The sequence below is a fragment of the Microtus pennsylvanicus genome, chromosome 12, assembly GCF_037038515.1.
Source record: "Microtus pennsylvanicus isolate mMicPen1 chromosome 12, mMicPen1.hap1, whole genome shotgun sequence".
NCBI classification, from domain to species: domain Eukaryota; kingdom Metazoa; phylum Chordata; class Mammalia; order Rodentia; family Cricetidae; genus Microtus; species Microtus pennsylvanicus.
In genome coordinates this window covers 58,604,395-58,623,882 of record NC_134590.1, presented here as the reverse complement: position 1 = coordinate 58,623,882, position 19,488 = coordinate 58,604,395, and the positions used below count along the sequence as shown (strand labels likewise).

Genomic DNA, 19,488 nt, shown 5'->3' with positions numbered 1-19,488 from the left:
CTCTTCCTTCATGTTTCTGGCCCTTCAAGCAAATGTCAAATGGGCAAATTAAATGACTGAGTCCTGCTTCTAATTCTTTTAACCTATTAGGCTAGTGATCAGCTTCTTCCTTACAGTACCATTGTTTTTTTAGAAATAAAAGGAATCCCTTCTCAATCCAGTGAGAGATAGTTCTGGTATAATACCTAAGTCAAGGAGAGATATGGGCATCTGGCTCTCCAAGGCTGGGGGTGGGGTGGGGCTTCTAAGCATCCTGCAGGGACCAGGTCTGATCCCATCATAAGGAATTGTCTGGCTGCAAAGTCAGTAGTAAGGAGACTTGGGGAGCTGCTCTCATGAAGCAATCCAGAAGGGGCTGAGAGCTGCATGGTTAGCTGCAAACAGAGAAATGTGCTCAAAGCCAAAGCTGAGATTTAAACACTGAACTGGATGAGAATCATGTAGAGAAGGTAGATCAGTTACTTTCTGATGTCTGTGACAAAACGCCTGGCCGAAGCAACTCTAGGGAAGAATGCATTCTGGTTCACAGTTTAAAGAGGCCGGAGAGGCTCAGAGGTTAAGAGCACCTGTTAATCTTGCAGAGAGGATCTGGGTTTGGTTCTCAGCACCCACATGATGGCTCACAACGACCCATAACTCCATATTCCAGGAGATCAATGCCCTCTTTTAACTTCTCTGAGCACCAGGTACACACGGCACAAATACATGCATGCATGCAAAACACTTATACACATGAAATAAAATAAATAAATCTAAAAACTCTTTTAAAAAGGAAAATAGCACACATTTTATCACAGTGGGTAAGGTATGGTGGAGTTCATGGCTACAGGATATGGGACTGGGAACCACTCAGTGATCAGGGAGCAGAAAAACGAGGATGCCAGCATCATTTATTTCCCAGCTATGTATTAATTTGGGGATCTAGTGCCACCTACATTCAGGGCAATTCTTCACCTCCAGTGGGTCTTCTTGAGAAACCCCCCACAGTGTTCCTCATGAATATATCTCTGGCATGATTACTTAATCTGGTCAAGTTGTCAATCAAAAGTCACAATCACAGGTTTTAATTGTTATACCACAAGAGCATAAAAATCGGCCCTGAGTGAGGAAATGCCTGGGGTTGCTAGTAAGAACAGGTCACCTAGCATGGGAGATGCATTTGGACCACTTGAACTGGAGCTGAAACAGCAAGAAGACAGCTTTGCTCCAGGCCAGGGATGCATGTTTGCAGTCATTTAATGCAAGCAACAAAGACTGGTTTCATCGCAATGACAGTAGACCCGAGCTTTGCAGCCTTCAGCTAATATCGGTGTCACTTCCCAGGAAGATGGAGTAGATGTTGCATGAAAAGGGGCAGCAGATCCAGAAACACCCCTGGACGTCACCCAGCCTCCCTCCACTAGCCTACTCACTCTTTGCCCTGCACTATTGTTAGCTGGTACTTATTCTATGTCCTTCATCTACCACACTCTCATGTTGACATTGTCCATTCTTGCCAGCACCTTTCCCACGTCCAGCAACAACAGTGAAGTCTGAAGTTTGGGAGTCAGGCCCAGTTAGGGCTTTACCTGGAACATCTCCAGCAGACCCTGCACAGCCCCGTGAGGTGTGTGTCTTTCTGGTTCTCTTTTCAGCAATGGAAGCTGACACTACTGCTGTAGACACGGATAAACACCCCTGAGATATATTCTACTCTCTCCCATTCTGTATGTCAACACAGGACGGGTTCTGCTGTGCTGGCAAGCATGTTCATGGCCTGGCAAAATCGGGGCTAATTTCTTGCTCACACTTAAGTCCGGAGCCACGTTGGTTGGCTATGTATTGGCTTTGCTGGTTCTGTTCAGACACTAGGTACCCCTAACCTTGGCACCCACTCCCTGTAGCAGGCAGCTCTGGTTAGTGAGATCTAGGGGGACTCAGCCATCGCTCTGGGAAGATGTTTTCCTTCTGATACGTACACCACCCTTCTTTCTCCTCCACCTTCCTTTCCAGAGTACAGATCCAGCCTTCGAGAATGGACCCACATAAGATGGTGGCACCGAGGCAGGGGCCAGAACTGTCAGCCTCCATTAGCAGAAGTTCCGGGTTGTTCTGTCCTGCTGTGCACCTAAGAGGGTCTTACCCAATGGGGATTATCATGGTACTCAGGGTACCCTGTGAGCCAGGCCCCTGCCAGTTTAGTTTGGCTAGTGGGAGGCTCTACAGAGCTCCCTGATCCACCTGCACAAGCCCTCTTTCTTTGTACCTTTAAGCTCGGCACTGATAACAGCTTCCTGCAAGGTACTTGCGGGTGCTCCGCCACTCTACCTGCCTTTAGCATCCCATCCACAGCCCTTCAAATGGTCCATTCGCTCAGCCATCTCCAGTCTTATCCTTGGAGCTGGTGTCTGCTGTACACTCAGAGGCACAAGCTGCTCACTGCTTCCTGACGCAGCTTGTCCTATCCAAGAAGTGGGCTGTCTCTCCATGTTTTTCCTGTGCTCTTGACTCTGCTTTGAGGGCTTGCCTGGAGGATTCTGACAGGCAGAGCTATTTTCAAGTCTCTGTGCTATTCTCTCCAGTTACCCAGCAGACTCTTGCCTGCTTCGGCATCTGTTATTTGGGGAGTAACACCCACACGTTAAAGGATGGTTGTGAGAGATTAACTCCAGCCCATCTGTCAGAATTCTACAGGTAGCAAGACATCAGAAACAGTGGATCTGAATCTATTATTCACGGTCATGCCACGCGGAGTTGTCTGGTCTGACCAGAAGGGTGCAACTACATGTGGAATACATGGTACATGCTTGTGCTGAAAAATAAAAAATTAGGTGTCATTCATCTGAGACTCGAATGCATGTAGGTGTCTTATAAAGTGGAGCCTCCAGTGGCAGCCATTCTTATTATTAATCTCCAGAACTCCTTGACCTTAGGTCAATATTAGACAATTGATTTTTAAAAAGCAAAATAATAATGAGTCAACAGGTGAAGAGAAGCTGAGAACTGGTGGAGGGATTTGTGGGAGTGAGGGATGCGTGGCTGGAGAGTCACCCTTGCTTCCGGCCAGTATTCCCCAAAATCACATTGGGAAACAGAGATGGGGAAATTTCTAGAAAGAGGGAATCCTGGTGTGGCATTGAGTAGACTCTCAGCATTATTGGAAACAACCGTTGGTGTTTTCACCCAGAGTAATAGTTATGTCTTGTTTATGTGTTTATGTATGGTGTTAGCAATGAAACCAGGGCGGTCTCACTTGCGAGGTAGGTGCTGTCTCATTGAGCTACATCCCCATCCCTGTTAATGCTAAAGGAACCCTTACTACAACCCTTGCTTAACTGCCTCTTTAGGGGTATGGGTTACAGCAGCAATAGCTTTGTTTTTCTTAGGAAATTTCCCCTTTGAATTAACAAAAATAGTAAGAATTAAAGGTTAGAAATTAGAATCTTTCTGTAACTAAATGCTCGGGCAAATTTAAAGTTTTTTTGTCCTACAGAAATAAATTGTTGGTTTTTAGAGTTGATTTCATTCAGTGGTTGCCAAATTTTGTCCAGTAAAACTTTTACATATAAAATGATATCTAGAATTCTAACTGGCCAGGGTATTTATTAGTTAAAAATGAACTCCACCAAGCTGAACTACATGCGCAACTTTAGCCCTGTGGCTGTTTGAAAAGCCATGTTTGAGCTGCAGATCAGACCGCATTAATACGATGGATCCTCGTGACGTCCGGCCATGTGTGTGACACGGCTACTGCAGCTGTGTGTCCATCGTCACAACTGCACGCTCATCAGTTGTCAACTGTTGTCTGCTCTGAGTTGCAAGGTAATTGAGAAAATCTTTGCTCATGAAGATGACACGCAACTGATAATTTTTTTTAATCACCTTGCAATCCAAATATAGCTATACATACATGTAAGAAACAAAATAAAGCTCCTTAATGTATTCCCTGACTTGCCCAGAAGTCTTGTGTGGGCATTTGCTGTGAATGGGAGGTTGGTTGCTCTCCTTGCCAATTTGGGAGCAGTCACACTGGGGATGAGCCTACCTCATTGTGGACTGTTCCAAGCCTCCAATTCCAGCTCTTCAGCCCTCTGAAAGTGTGCTCACAGGACTAAGGGCGCCCATAAAATCAGAGTGGATACTGTGGGTGTGTATGCCATGAGCCCACATGGATGCTCCCTCTTCCTCCTCCTGGTAGGTGAGATCAAACAATGCAAACCAGACTTGAGATTACAGGAGCAGAGACCTAAAGCCCAGGGATAGCCACTCAGAGTTGTGTCGACTCTCAATATTAATGGTGCTATGCTCATATTATTAATTAATTAGTATCATGGTGACTTGAGAGAATGGGACTGACAGATGCTTAAATGAATGGACCATTTCCAAATAATGTTTCACACTGGTAAATGGATACGAGAAAAATCCAAGGTGGGTTTCAACTTAACAGAGGACAGAAAGTCAGTGGCTGGGATTTCAGGTTGCTCAAGATAATTCCCGCTTGGCTTCTTACTGGTCTGCCTTGGGGTAGTGTCCAAGATGAAGACCTACAGCTCTTGTCTGCAAAGTGGACCAAGTTCTTCCTCTGTGCATGAGACCAGATTGTCACTTCTTGAACAAGAACGATGTATCACACATTGGAGACAGACATTCCCTAAAATGGAAAACAATGCTATTCTTCTAATTTAGGGAAAGGTGGGGGGCATGTTTTTCTGGTAAGTGTGCCCTGATAAGAAGTGTTGGGTTAACCAGTTTCTTTCAGATACACTCGTATGTAGTTTTGCTTGGTTTTCAGTGGCGTGTCTCACGATCATGGATCTTGGGGTCATTAAGGAGGATCTACACTTCCATGGAGCCGTCAGCTCTGAGGTCCATACTGGGAGCATTCAGCTCCAACAGGTTCTGGGTGACTTGAGGAGGAAATTCGCACAAGACTAACCCCAAGAGATCCTTGGAGAGCTATTTTCACGCCTGTCGCGTGACCACCATGACCACTGTGCCAGTGCAGGGGTCAGATGGCCCTGCCTCTCCATGGACACCGCAGCAAGAGAGCTGACCCCGCACTCAGGAGAGCTGACCCCGCACTCAGGAGAGACGCCCCACCCCTCACCACAGGTGAGGGAAAGCTGACCCTGATGGGATGGGCACAGGGGAGCTGGCTCTGCCCCCTCATCTGAGTCCAGTGGCTGGAACTGACCAGCTCAGGTACCACCTGGGTCCATGAGCAGACCTTGGGTTGGCCCACCCTAACATCTACCCCGTCTAGGACCTGCTGGAGCTCATGAAGGTTCTGGTCCTGAGGAACAATATCCGCAGGACCTTCCATGACTCGGGGTGGCTGTGGGCTATCTGAGGGGAGTTTCAGTGAGGATCCAGCGATGACGGTGTACCAGAAACCAGAGGCTTTGAACCAGACCAATGACTCACTGCAACGAACATTTGCAAGAAAGGCTGATTGGACAAAGGGTATGCTAAATGACACAATGCTGCCAGCGCCTCCAAGACAAATGAAGGACTTGGAGAGGCGGGAAAGATGAAGATTTCCTGTTCTTGGTTTTGTTTGCTTTTTTAAAATTTTCTTCTGGCGCAGGGGTGAGGGACGAATATGGGAAAACTGGGAGGTGAGCATAGTTAAGGTGCATGATGTAAAATTCCAAAGAACTAGTAAATAATTTTTTTTAAAAAAAACTACAAATATATATATATTTATCTCCCCAAGTATCAGAGTTGTGTATGTGTGTTGGCCACCTACTGTCTGGCATGGTCTCACCCAGTGAGACTCCCCTGGAGAAAACTGCACTGGTTCCCTCAGGGTGAGAAAGAACTAGGCATCACAGCGCCTGAAGCTGGCTGATGGGCCCTGCTGATGGGCATGCTATTCTGATTCAGTGTAGCCTGGAGATCTTAGGATCTTTTCTCTTTTCAGGCAGTCAGAACTGTACCCCAAATGTAGATGGCTGGCATAGAGCCGTTATCCTGGCTCTAAGAGGAAGAGGGCAGGTCCCATCCCACTGCTGTGAATGTTCCTCAAACAAGTCAGTGATGGCGACCTGGTGTGTGGCCACCAAACTGCTAGCTCACTAAAACTTCCCACATCCCCCTCAGAGTGGACTTTCCCTGACATTCTGTGCTCCCTTGAAGCTTTCACATACAGATCTTTCTTGTTGAAATAATAGAGATTGTGGGTAAGGGTACTTTTTTGAAAAGTGTCTATAGAAATGAAGCCAACCCCACCAGCCCGCTGTACACTGGTAGCACTTGAAATGGGGTCACTCAATAGGCATTATCATGCACTGTAGTTTCTATTCCTATATTTTGAAAATTGTACTAATTTCATGAAAAAAAAAGCCCTCAAATGTGTTTAAAGAAAACATTGCTAGGTATCAAACTCACGAAATGTCCCTTGGTCTGGTACAAACCATTATTCTCCTTCCAGCATTGGCTTAATTATGACTATAGTCAAATGCAACCACTTTAACTTGTCTTTCTTGGAACCAAGTTTGGGGGCTGCAGGCATGTGTCAGTGGCTAAGAGCACTTACTGCACAATGACGAGGGCCAGAATTCAGGTCCTAGACTCATACAAGCCAAGTATCCTTGTATGCGTCTGCCTCCAGCACCAACAGAGTCAGACAGGCATGCAGTTTATCTGAGAACGAGAACCCCAGGTTGTGGGAGAGGGTTTGACTTGAAGCTTCTGGCCTCTGTATGTGTGCTGTAATACATGTGCACTTACATTCACACATATAAAGCTTGTGTTTAAAAACCAAACCAAACCAAACCCACTTTCCATTGAATTCTCCCATGGCGTCTTCTACCCTGAAGCAAATGGTTCCTCTTATCAAACTTCATGGCTCTGATGTCCCTCTTGACTCCACAAGGATTAAGACTTGACAGGCCACCACCCCTCAGAGGCTGCCCACTTTCATCCACTGACTCATTGACATGAAAACATCTGGTCTCACTGCCCAACATGTGTCTGACCTTGTTCTGTGGGGATTTGTGTTTCAGATAATGGCGTCCTTTTTACACCTGAATGGAGGAGCAACATCAAGAACCCGAGAAAGGATTGTTTTTATGGAGAGTACATATTTGAACCCAAGAGCGGTGCCTTTTCTTAAATACTCAGATCTGGTTCCTGGCTTGAAGATTAGGCTGATTATAGACAGGAGGGTGAGATAACATCAGGCCCAATGCTCAGTTTACAAATGAAACCTGGGCCCTAAGGGGGTGGACCAGGCCATATGGGGTCTGGAAGCAGGGATGGGAACAGGCAGAGTCCTGGTTTCTCTGGGGCTATCCTTCCATGTGATTGCCATAATGTGGGTTCGTGAGGACCCTACCAGATATGCTGGCTGGTGGGTCCTCCAAAGCATCCCATCCTCCCGCACGTACCACCACACAGAGCCAGTGATCCACAATCAAGAGAAAAGATATTTAATTATTTCTCAGTCTAGTCTCTTAAAGCGCTCAAAGTGTTTTCACAAATGCAAGGGGAGGGATTGTTCTCAGCCAACATTTACCAGTGATTCCGACACACGCAAAGAAACTGCCAATCACGGTGCTTTATACTTACTTTAATTTCTGCACTGAAAAAGAAAAAAAAAAAGGTAAAAACATGACAAGTTACAGTGACATCATCTTGTCCTTAATCTCTGCTCTTGGGGCCAGAGGGGGGGGGAGAAGAGACAGGAAAACATTGAAGCATGGTTATCATGTGACCAGGACACCTCAGTCTGGCTAAGGGCTTTACTCGCCTAGACATGGTACTGTCAGTGCGCCAGTTCAGGAACAAGACAGACAACAGTCAAGATACATTTAAAAAAAAATAATTTCCATGATTTCCGTTCTTAAAATCAAGCACAAAATCTGATCTGACAATGAGGTCAAGGTTCACGTGTCCCCGTGGGATCTGGGGATGGCTCCAGGGAGACAGCCATGTAACATGACTAACACCAAGGAGCAGACACCTGTTCTCCACAGAACGCTGACACAGGGGTCTGCAGAGCAGCTCCTCCTCTCCAGTGCAGCTGCATCCTGCATGGGAAAGGGGAGTTGTGGCCTGCTCCCTACCCAACTTCCTGATAAGCTGCAAGAGCCACAGGGGCTGGGGTCTGTGCTTTGGAGGCTGCTGCCTCTGGAATGTTCCACGCTCTCATGGTCTGGTGGGCTGTAAGTTTTTAGGTACGCTCCACACGCTGTTTAAGTGCTTGCTTTATTTCTCATGTGCAAACTGTTACTGTCTAAAGCTTTCAGAAGGACGCGTACAGACATGGACACCCTGCAGAGAGGAGGGTATTCGCAGGCCCTGCTCACTCCCAGGGCAGGCGGGAAGGGGAGCATTACAGAAATAGTTAAGAGAAGGGTGCTCCGAGGCAGTTAAAATCTAGTCCCTGATTCGGTCCATGGGGTGAGCGGTGTCCTCAGTAGGTGATTGTCCACTCCTTCACAGAGGCGTCATGGGAGGTGGTGACCAGTGTGTGCTCATCCAGCCAGGCCAGGCTGCTGACATGGTGCAGCCGGTGAGCATCTGGGAAGAAGAATGCAATGTGAGGAAACGGGCCCACTCTGCCTCTCCCTATAGTTGATTAAGAAGAGAGAAGCCAAGGCTAAAGTCATCAGTGAGAACCAGAAACTACCACAGAGGCAGTTTCATTTTCACAAGGACAAATTTGTGAGGGCAGAGGCAGGACCAGGTGAACTCAGCCTTGTACCAATCCCAGGCTTCTACAATGCCAAGTGGTTCCTCTCTAATTCCCAACACTGATATATATCACTAGTCAGACAAGAAGAACAGACACACGTGTGAGTCCACAGGATCTACATTCACAGATTCAGCCAGTCAGCTCCACACTGGCTCTGAGCTCAATAGACCAATCAGTTACTCCGTCAATACCACAGCATGACAAGTGGATGAAGGGCACCGATGCTGTGTCAGTTTATATACAAACGGTGCCGTGCCATTTCCAACAAAGGACTTGAGGTCTTTGAATTTGTTACCCGAGGAGGTCTTGTTACTAAAGTGGAAAGGATGGGTGGGGAATGGACAACAAGAGTTGAGGATGTGTCTGGTGCCCCTCCAGAAGTCATACCAGAGTGATGGGATTCCAGCTGCCATCTTACCTCCACTATTCTTGACTCCAGCCATGAGATCCTACACCTTTGGACTCCTTCAGCTCAAACTTCTCACAAAGCCCCAGGGACCTCCCAGTTCCAGGAAAGGGGTTCCCCAACAGGATTCCTAGTTCCTAGGCCCAGGTAGCTCCTAGCCTAGATCAGCAGCTTAACCTAGGTGGAGCAGATGTCTTTGGGGGGTCGGGCCATCCTGGGCCAGAGAACTCCCTAAGCTGCAACATTCTCCATGGCAAGGCCAGGAGTCTGTGACCACAGCAGACAGACGCCAGCACTGTTCTTGGACCACTAGCGCTGACACAGTACCTTCCTGACCCATTTATTTGTGAAATTTCTAGATTTCCTTACAAACCAAAATGGCTCCTTGGAAGTTGCTTCAGGATTCCTCCTCCTGGTCTGCCTTATGTGAATTCTGACACAGCAGATAGTGGGTCTCCCTAACTTGCAGCTGTTGGGGGTGGTCTCAGGACAGCTTTAAGATAGGCTAGGATCTCTGTTCTGGTACACACAGAAAGTTGTCTCCCAGGGGACAGTATAAAATGGAATGTAGCTGCCTCACTCAGGATCACCAGCCATATGTGACTCTGGATCCTAGCATGGAACTACCAGCAGAAGCAGTGTGATAAGATAACGGATAACCAGAATAAAGATTAAAAAAAATCTGTCTCCTTTGAAAATATGGCAACTTGGAAAAACATGCTTCCCATTATTCTACTGACGGCACCACGGTGGGACTGAGCTAACTTAGTTGTGAGTTAAGGCACAGGAGCAGGGTGGGAAAGAAAGGTGTCGAAAGCTTTTCCTCATTTATGTCCTACATATGGAGAGCAAGGATTCCTACTGTAATGAGTGTCTCAGGATCCCTCTGCACAGGCCAGCAGAGTGTCTGGTGTGTGCTGGGGGAGGGAAGGACAAAGCCACATCTCCATCAGGTCACCTTTTAAAGCACAGACCCCATTTGACCCTAGGAAGCGTGGTCAGGGAATTGACAGGCTGAGACCCAGGGTAAGTTACCTTGGATCTTCACTTTGGTCTCTGGATCACTCAGTGTCCATACGTATACCATCATGTCCATGCCACCAGAGGCAAAGTGTTCATTGTCTGGTGACCAGGCCAGGCACACAATTTTTGCATGGTGTCCATAAAAAACATTGTTCTCCTAGTACAGAAAGAAAACAGAGGCATAGGATCGGAGTGCAGGCCAGAGGGCATGTGTCCTCCCAGCCAGCCCTCACAGTAACAGGGATCCCAAGAGTTTTAGCAGGTATCTGCCATTCACCGAGTGGAAGACATAACTGAGCAGCTCAAAACCCAAGAGCATCTGGCTAGGGTGGGTCCTCCCTTAGGTCTCTAGTACAGGGCTCTGCACCCTACTCACCGAGTAGCCATCAGCCACACTGAACACTGTGACCACCTTACTGGCATCACACACAGCCAGGAAGGCGCCATCATGGGAGTAGGCCACGTCCGTCACTGGTCCCTTGGCTTCTAGGAGCTTGCCTTCATCCTTTAGTGTGGTGCCCAGGATGGAGTATACACGCACATTGCCATCCTGTAGGCAGGGATAGGAAGTGGTCACTCCTTAATATCCACACTATGTGCCCTCTGTCACAGCGGAAGGTGAGGTTTTCACTAAAGAAGTACTCTGCCATGGCTCAGTAGACACCAGTATGAGCCCAGGGCTCTGATTGCCAAGAAACAGCTGGTTCCTCCTTCCATACTCACTTATGCATGTCACCTCAATTGGGCAGAAAAGACTGGACCCCAAGCTTCCTTACTGTTGTTCTCGGTGTTGGCTGGCTACCAAATAGGCCCCATAAATAGTGTTCACAGCTCCCTGAAAGGTCAATCTGGAGAAAACTGCACCAACAGCTTCCCCGTCTCTAGGGGCACCAGTTGTGCTGGGCAAGCTACATATATCTGTCTCCAGCAAGCTTCCTGCCACCATGTGCCAAGTATACCTTGTATAATTGCTATTCTTGGTTATTAACTTGACTATATCTGGAATTAACTAAAACCCAAGAGCCTAGGAATATCTGTGAGGCTTTTTTTTTCTTAATTAAAGCATTTGAAGTGGGAAGACCACTTTTAATCCATAATTTTTTTTTTGTTTTTTCAAGACAGGGTTTCTCTGTGGCTTTGGAGCCTGTCCTGGAACTAGCTCTTGTAGACCAGGCTGGCCTTGAACTCAGATATCTGCCTGCCTCTGCCTCCCAAGTGCTGGGATTAAAGGCATGAACCACCACCACCCGGCTAATCCAGAACTTTTAAATCAGGAAGATACTTTACTCTGTGCTACACCTGCTGGCCGTCTATAGGAAGGACATGGAAGGACGCTTGCTTTCTTTGTTCTTCCTCTCACAGGCAAATCCATTCTTTCTCTGGCATTAGAGCATACTTCTTCAGGATTCCAGTGTATACTGAAGACCATGGCCTTTTCCAGGCCCCAAATTGTTCAGATACCAAGGTCACAGGGTAAAGAAGAAAAGGACCTTACCGAGCCCCCAACAGCCACTGCGTCCCCACCAGGGTGCACAGCCACGACTTCGGGCTCGTAGCCAGGGTTGTCGATACTGAAGCACTTCTTCTGGTCCTTCAGGAGGACAATCTGTAACATGAAAGATGTAGTCAGGTCAGTGGCCCCTTGAGTCACTGTTCATCAGCAGGAAAGGTGAGTTCTGGTTAGTGGCTCTGGGCTCTAAGCCACACCCTGGGCCAGTCTCAACCTCGATAAAAGCATTTCCTCCCTCACTGTAGAGACCGTGTTACTTTTAGTTGCAGGCCAGAACCTGAGAAAATGTTCAGTGACAAGCATGTGAAGTGCTGATCTCTGAAGGGCAAAGGGCAGAAGTACCAGGAAGGGACATGGCTCAACCATCAGGGAAAGTGGCCTGACTTGAGGATTCCACCTCTAGATCCTAGATCCTAGGTCACAAGAAACAACTAATGCCTGTATAGTGCAGGTTTTTGTTCAGCCTGGAGGACAGTGTGTTATCCAAAGTAATAGTAACTAAGGTTACTGGACACTCAGCACAGAGCTGTTTGTGCAGCCCTTCAGGGCAACAGTATAGGTCTGTGGGAACAACTGTGCAATCCCAGATGCAAGGAAGAGGAGGAGCTGGGAGGCATAGCATAGTTGGGGTGGGGGTGTAGCACGGGGTCTGCAAATGTACTGCTCTGAGAGAACCCTCAAGACCTACCCCGCTCTAAGAGAGGTGGAAGACTATGTGTGGAGAACGCTATACCACACTCAGTCAAGCTGGGGCAGGCCATGTTTGCCCGAGCAGCAGACACTTCCATGTGCTTGCTGTTAGGACTTTGGAGATATGTGGCAGCCTGATCTTAACTAAGCTACGTTCTGGTTAGGGGTAAAGGTCATAATGGACCTTGCCTTGCCCCTCACAACAGCAGATAAAATGTTTACACACATGCACAGAGAAAAGCCCTTCTTTTGGGAGATGGTGCCCTAATCTGCTATTACTCTGTGGAGGAATTTGTCACTACCTTCTAAATGACAGGTAATCTGAATCCCTGCTTTCACCCACCTTGGCTAATTCTTCTGATCAGCCTGAAGGACAGGGTCAGCTTAGGGCCACTATGACCTCAGATGAAGTAACTGGGGCCTGGACAAAGAAGTGCCTGTCTGAGGCCTTCCCACAGAAAAGGCCTTAAGTCTTCACGTACTGTTCACCAGGGCCAGGTGCTGATACAAGGCTGACAGATCTGTCATGGAGAAGCAGCTGCCCAGAGAGCCCCATGCAACACATTCCTTTTTGTGCCTTGTGGCTGTGCATACTGAGTTACTTGGCAATGCCATCGAATTATCTGAGACACAGAATCCACGCTCCCTTTAGCAATCAGCTTCACAGACCAGGGAGGGGTGGGGAAGATTCTGAATGGCTCTTTCTTCAGCAGAGTCTGTCACTCAAGCCAATAGGAAGCACTAGTCAGCTTCTGGCTCTGACCACAGATGGGATGCCTGGGTTTGCAGAGATGACACATTGTGGAACAGAATTCTGCACAAAGTAGGTCAGGCACAGATGTGAGCCCAGGGCTCTGTTCTAGAGGAACAGATATGCAGGAACTAGAGAGTTAGACCCTATCATGGCCTGGGATCTACCTTCTCATGTGGCAGTGTCACCCCAGCTAAGTTGTACTAGGAGTATGACAACTTTATCTTCACAATCACCTCGTGCTTTTGTTAGAAAGAACATAAAAGCTCAGAGAGGGTGAGCTTTATTAGGGAAAGGCACATCTGCGGAACAATGGCAAAGCCATATAGCTGAGTGCCTCAGACCTCACGGAAAAATGGCTCTATAATTTAGTCTCATGAGACCAGTTCTGCCCTCTTCCTGTCAATTTTGGGGGCAGCACTTTGCTAAAAGGTCCTAACTAGTAGCAGAGTGAGTCCATGCAAAGGCAACCCTGTAGCACAAAACCCTGGCTACACGTACTTGTCATCTTGACAACACAACCTAGAGAAACCTGGAAGATGGAACCTCAGCTGAAAAACTGCTTCAATTTAAACAGGTGTGTGGGGGTATTGTCTTGACTACTAATTGACACACACAAGGAGGACCCAATTCATTATGGGCAGTACCATCCCTAGGCAGGCATTCCTGGGATAGGAAGGAGACCAGCAAGCAGCATTTCTTCAGAGCTCTAGTGGTCCTCAATGATGGCCTGAGTGGCTGCTCTTCCTTAAGTCCTGAGTTCAATTCCCACAACCACATGGTGGCTCACAACCATCTATGATGAGATCTGGAGCCCTCTTCTGGTGTGCAGGCATACATGCAGGCAGAATACTGTGTCCACCTTTCTTCCCCAAGTTAGTTTTGGTCTGTGTTTTATCACAGTATCAAAAAAGGAAAACCAGAACATGAGTCATGAGTGAAATTTAGAAACTAGACAGTAGTTATACATCTCATATTCCACTACTTCTGGTTAAAATGCAGCCAACCGTACCTGTCCAATGCATACGACCACGGTATATCCCCCAGGGCCAACAGCTACACACTTTGGTTGAACATCCAGTTTCACAACACCTTGTCCACTGTTGGGGAGGAGGGAGGGCAGTTACTTCCACATTCAGCTGGTTCAGCATGGTTATTAATACATACTGAGAAAATTGCACCTCTTAACTATATGGAGAAGAAAATCCTACTGTAATCTCTCCTGAAGGGCAACTTGCTAAAATTTGAGGTGACAAATAGGGCACTGAGGTCTTTTTATCATAAAGGGAGACCAGAGTAGAGAAAAGGTATCAGCAACAAGTGGAGGTTAGAAGTTGGGTAGATTCTTCCTGTACACCTGTGCTAAAAGCAGACATATTATCCCCACCCATCTGTAGGCTCGAGACTGGATTTTCTAGGTATATACAGAATTGAGTTCTGCTCCTCCCCTCACGGTTAACTAAGATTCTAATACCTTTAATGAAGACCCAGTTCCCTCTTACATTAGACAAATGCTATCAAAACTCACCTAGAATAATTTATAGCCCTATCTTTCTTGAAAACATTAACAAGCTTCCACAGAACTGAGTCAAGCCATGGTTGGCCACCAGAGTGCCCAAGTCTTGACTGTTGCAGCCATGGGTTGCCAACAGGACAACTTTCATGAGTGATATCACAAGGCAATAAGAAGCAGACAGCCGAGACCCCTGGGTTCTCAGATGCCAGTGGCCACTCATCAGAACAGACTGTACACATTGGCAGGTTTGCTGCCAGTCACACACGTATCTGAAGTGGGACCCTTATAAAGATGCACTCCTGCCAACCCCACCCTTCTCCTGGTCAGACACATTTCTACCACGATGTGAGCTACAAGATGGTCTACCAAGAACTGCTTTACAGGGTGGAGTTGGGGGTGGGTGGGAGGTCTTGCTAAACTAAGGTCAGTGGGTCTATTTCTGAGTCAACGACTTGGAGCAGCCCATCTCACCCCTCTTGCCTGTTCTCACCTTTCATTGCTGAGGATGGACACCTCTGATTCAGTATCCACTTATACTCTAAACAGGAGGTGGCTCCTTATACCCAGCATCTGGCATGCCATCAATCTGTGAGCTTCCCTTGAACTTTTCAATAGCCTGAGCTTTATTGTCACTACCTCTACTGGCAGAAAGATACAAAGGAAAGCAGACAAAATAATAATGCATGGGCTGCATCTGCTTTGGTGCAGAGTCTACAACTGGCCACACCTATGAGTCTGGTTACTAGGGCCCTGCCACTCAGTATCCTGCCTGGGCTTAGTACCTGAATGATGTTTAGAAACAAACATAAAGGGCAGACATAAACCCCTTGACATGGAATGTTACAAGCACCTGTGGCTCCTTCTGGGCCTCTCTAGAGTCATGGCTGGCTTCCTCGGGCAGAACGTACCTGTAGTCCCTCAGAGTGAGGTTGGTGTACCGCACAGTGTCGTCCATGCTGCAACTGACCAACTGGCCAGACTCATCCACCGTCATTCTGGACACCTGATTGGTGTGGCCTTTTCCAGAGAAGGAGTCATTCTCTCCTGTCTCTGAATCCCAGTAATGTGGAGTACAATTAAGGAGAAACCAGACCTCAGGATGACGGTATCTACTGCACTGGACAGGCATGGCTGCCCTTCACACAGACAGAAGACACCACAGGAAGAACAGGAGGCATTCTCACGGATGGCCAAGCTTAGAATTTCAGAGCTAAGGCAGTGTAAGTCAGTGGGGCAGCCTGGCTACTAGCCAAGAGACCAAGGCAGTAAATAGCACAGCCTTGTTTTAAGAAGGCACATAAAGCTAGCGTGCTGGACACAGGCAGACTTGTCAATGACGGACACGACGGCTGACACACTTCATGTATCATACTCTAAAATCTAACTTTCTGGGTGCCAACACAAGGCCACGGTAGGCCAGGAAGTTCCATAATATGTGGTACTTGCAGTCAGAACACAGGCACACAATAAACACTATATATATAGTACTGTAACCTCTGAACTATAGGATACACATAAAACAAATGATTTCAGGTTTAGACTTGGGTCCCACTCACAAGGTTGGTATCTCTATGTAAATACTCTGGAAACAAAAACAGACAAAACACTTTTGGCCACACAGTTTCACCCTTTTTAGGATGGGAGAGTTTCCTGGGTCTTGGGAAGAGAAAAGTTGTCTCCAGCACCATCGGAAGAGAAAAGTTGTCTCTGTGACAGCTCCGCAGTCAAAGGATATTGATATGTCCATCATGGCTCCCGGAATAGATGTAGGACTTGCCACCATTTCTGTGCACTGTCAGACATTGGATGGATTTACTGTGACCCTGAGAGGGAGACAACGGGATGGGGTGAGCCGAGGTAGCAAGTCCTACCCTCTGCCAATCATGAGCTGAGCTATGCTGGAACTCCAGCCATAAATAAGTCAGGAGCTACAATTAGTCATCCATCTCCCAGCCAGCTGATCTGACAAACCTCCATATGCTGCCTCCCTCAATACCTAAAACCCACACCTGGGCTAAGGACAAGGTCTACACCAAAGCCTAGCACTTAGGACCTAACCCTTATCCCTGCTGCCACCCATGAGCACATCGGCTGGGTCTCTCTCAGGGTGTGAGGCAGCCAGGATAGGATTATACACTGGAGGCCCTGGTGCTCTAGGGGTGACCACTTTGGCTTAGGCCCTCCTTGGTACTTATTCTTCCTAGTATTTCTCCCAACTGATGAAGGAGGTGGCCTTGTGTACACAGGACTCTCTAGAGAGCACCTCTCACCTTCTCTGTGACTGGCTCAGAGAGCACGTCTTGAGCTCTGACCTCACCCTTTCCCTGGGTTCCCCCACTAGCCTTCCTGGTCTGCTTCATGTTTGGAACTTCTTCCCTACATCTTGTCTCAGGGATCCTGTGGGTCCCCTTTATTGCTACAATATGGCATTTACCCTCAGCTAATAGTGACAGTCCTTGGTAGAATGCACTGTATAATGTCTTAAGAGATGAGAGCCCAGGCTGTGTTCTGTTCAGCACAGTACGAGCCTCACGGGAGTCCAGGAGACTTCCTGGTCTGCTGCATGAAAACCTAAGCTCAGCAAGATTCTGGGGACCTGTGTGTTTCTTGGTTGCCTCTGGCAATGGCCCTGCTTGAGAGATTTAAGATTTCAGCCTTCATCAGAATGTCTAGTCCTCTCTGAGGTTGGGTTGTTTAAAAAGCTAATATTCTTAGGTGATTCTCACACACCCTCAAGCATGAGAAACAGGCTAGAGAAAGCACCACATAGGCCAGCTCCAGAGACCCAGATGGAGTTCCTCGGGGCAGCCAGGAGCCCTTTGCTATAAAGCTCCCAGGTAAGGCGGCCACGTAGCCAGGGCTAAGAATTGCATTCTAATCTCAAACTTCTGGTTCCCTGGTACAGCTCGTGTCTCGGCAGCCTGAGAGCGGCAGTGGCCACCTGGCATGAGCTATACTGCTGTACAAAGAGGATGAGATATAGGTTTCTTTGAGAAGTTTTATCTGTACAATTTCTCACAATTGAAACTGTCTGTCTCTGGGAAGCTCTGGCTTCATCATACATGACTTCCCACCCGCAGTGGTACCCATGTTCTGTCACACACCCAACCCTGGTCTGGGACCCAACAACAGAGGGGCTCCCAATTCTGTCCTCAGGGTCAGCGCCAAGTTGCCTTGTTCTGGGAAGTCACTCAGTGGGGACTGGGAGGTCAGGAGATCCCCTTTGAATAGCAGGTTGTACTGGCTAGAGAAGAGATGGGACTGGGTATTTTTTTTTACTGGAACAGCTTAAAATGTAAAACTCTGGAAATTATTAGCAACTAGGATGAGAAATGGGGAGCAGGAAAAGGAGCCTATGTTCTGGATAGTTTTATGCCCACTTGATACAAACTAAAGTCATTTGAGAAGGAGAACTTCAATTAAGAAAATGCCTCTATAAGATTGGGCTATAGGCCACCCTGTAGGGCATTTTCTTAGTGACTGATGAAGCAGAGCCCAGCCCATTAGGGTCGTATTATCCCTGGACTGTTGGTAATGTGTTCTATAACAAAGCAGGCTGAGATAGACATGAAAACAGTATCCTTCCATGGCTTCTGTAGCTCCTGCCTCCAAGTGCCTGTCCCTTCCTTTGATGATGAACAGATATATGGATGTGTAAGCCAAATAAACCCTTTCCTCCCCAAATTGCTTTTGGTCATAGTGTTTCAGCATGACAATAGTAACCCTAAATAAGGAAGCTTGGTTGTGGAAAACCTCCCTTAAAATCATGGCTCAGTCATTAAGGACCCTAAGATCTTCCAGAAGACAAGGTAAAGGTGATCCTGGGAGCTGTCCCACTTGGCTACAGATCTCCTGAGAGGCTAAAGTGGCAGAGGCAGATGGAGGCAGAAGTAAGACGTTCACTCAGCCAGGAAAGCACAACGTGGCCTGCGGCACTTGGCTTGAACAAGCCCTAGGGAGGGTTTGGAACCTCAAGGTATGTTCTGTTCAGGATGGCCTTTGGCAGCTGGTCCATTTGCTCCTGTCCTCTATTCCTGTGAACCCCAGGGTATCCCTTATGCCCATTTTCAAACTACACCATGATCCAGATTCAAGGCCATCCCTCCCACTGACTCCTAGCTGAGCCCCCATCTCATTTATTCACTCAGCCTCCATCTCACCCTCCATGCTCTATATCCTGTCTTAACACTCAGAACGTTCCTGGTCTTGTCTTGAGTTGTGAGGCACAATGCAAGTCCTAACAGAAAGTCAAGCCACTCAGGAAATAGTGACTTTCAGCAGCAGAGAACAGTGCAGACCCTAACTGTGCATTGCTCACAATACTTCCAGGGGGTTACTAATGTCCCAAAATATCAACTTGACTTCTGCCGAAGGGTCAAGGAAGCCTGACATTTCTGCTTCCATTTGACTATCCCTGTTTCCCCATTTCACAGCAGACCACAGGAGTCTGTTCCCTAGGCACACCATACCTAGAACAGGGCTCACCTTGATGACCCGGAGGGGCTTGCTGGGGTTGTTTTTGTCCAGGTAGTTGATGTATCCAGACAGGGAGATGCTGAGAAGGTGGTCCTTCTGCCACAGGCAGCCCAGCTGCTGGTCCAGAACATTGGAGCCCATGGGAAATGTGCTGACCACAGAGTTCACATTGACATCCCAAATCTTAGAGGTTTTATCTCCAGATGCAGACAGCAAATGAGTGCTATCAGGACTCCAACTAATCTATTTCAACAAAACAATGCCGTATGTCAGAGGGTTTCAGAACCACATGTGCCCCGAAAGTAGCAGCCTACAGCCACCGTTTCACAATAGAGAATAGGGAACTGAAGAAAGTGTTAGGATGAGCCTAGTTTCCAGGGTTCCTGCTCAGCCATTGGCTGCACCCACCCAACTATGACTTAAAGCTGTGCCATGG

The 19,488-nt window shown here is 47.6% G+C and overlaps 2 protein-coding genes across 3 annotated transcripts in view; one reads left to right on the top strand and one right to left on the bottom strand.

Moving 5' to 3' along the window:
- The window catches only part of Tmem128 (transmembrane protein 128), a 286,921-nt gene that overhangs the window by 256,955 nt on the left and 10,478 nt on the right, over positions 1 to 19,488 (top strand). The window lies entirely within an intron of this gene.
- Wdr1 (WD repeat domain 1) overlaps positions 7,397 to 19,488 on the bottom strand; it is a 35,696-nt gene continuing 23,604 nt past the window's right edge. Inside the window, exons 8-15 of one of the 2 annotated variants that reach the window (XM_075943694.1) lie at positions 19,062 to 19,295; positions 16,307 to 16,399; positions 15,485 to 15,636; positions 14,073 to 14,160; positions 11,605 to 11,715; positions 10,486 to 10,659; positions 10,122 to 10,266; positions 7,397 to 8,505 (exon numbers count right to left, since the gene is read on the bottom strand). In XM_075943694.1, the coding sequence (XP_075799809.1) occupies positions 8,399 to 8,505; positions 10,122 to 10,266; positions 10,486 to 10,659; positions 11,605 to 11,715; positions 14,073 to 14,160; positions 15,485 to 15,636; positions 16,307 to 16,399; positions 19,062 to 19,295 (1,104 nt within the window). In that variant the 3' untranslated portion in view covers positions 7,397 to 8,398. Of the gene's footprint in view, positions 8,506 to 10,121; positions 10,267 to 10,485; positions 10,660 to 11,604; positions 11,716 to 14,072; positions 14,161 to 15,484; positions 15,642 to 16,306; positions 16,400 to 19,061; positions 19,296 to 19,488 lie in introns of both variants that reach the window. The other variant, XM_075943695.1, reaches the window with a different exon arrangement.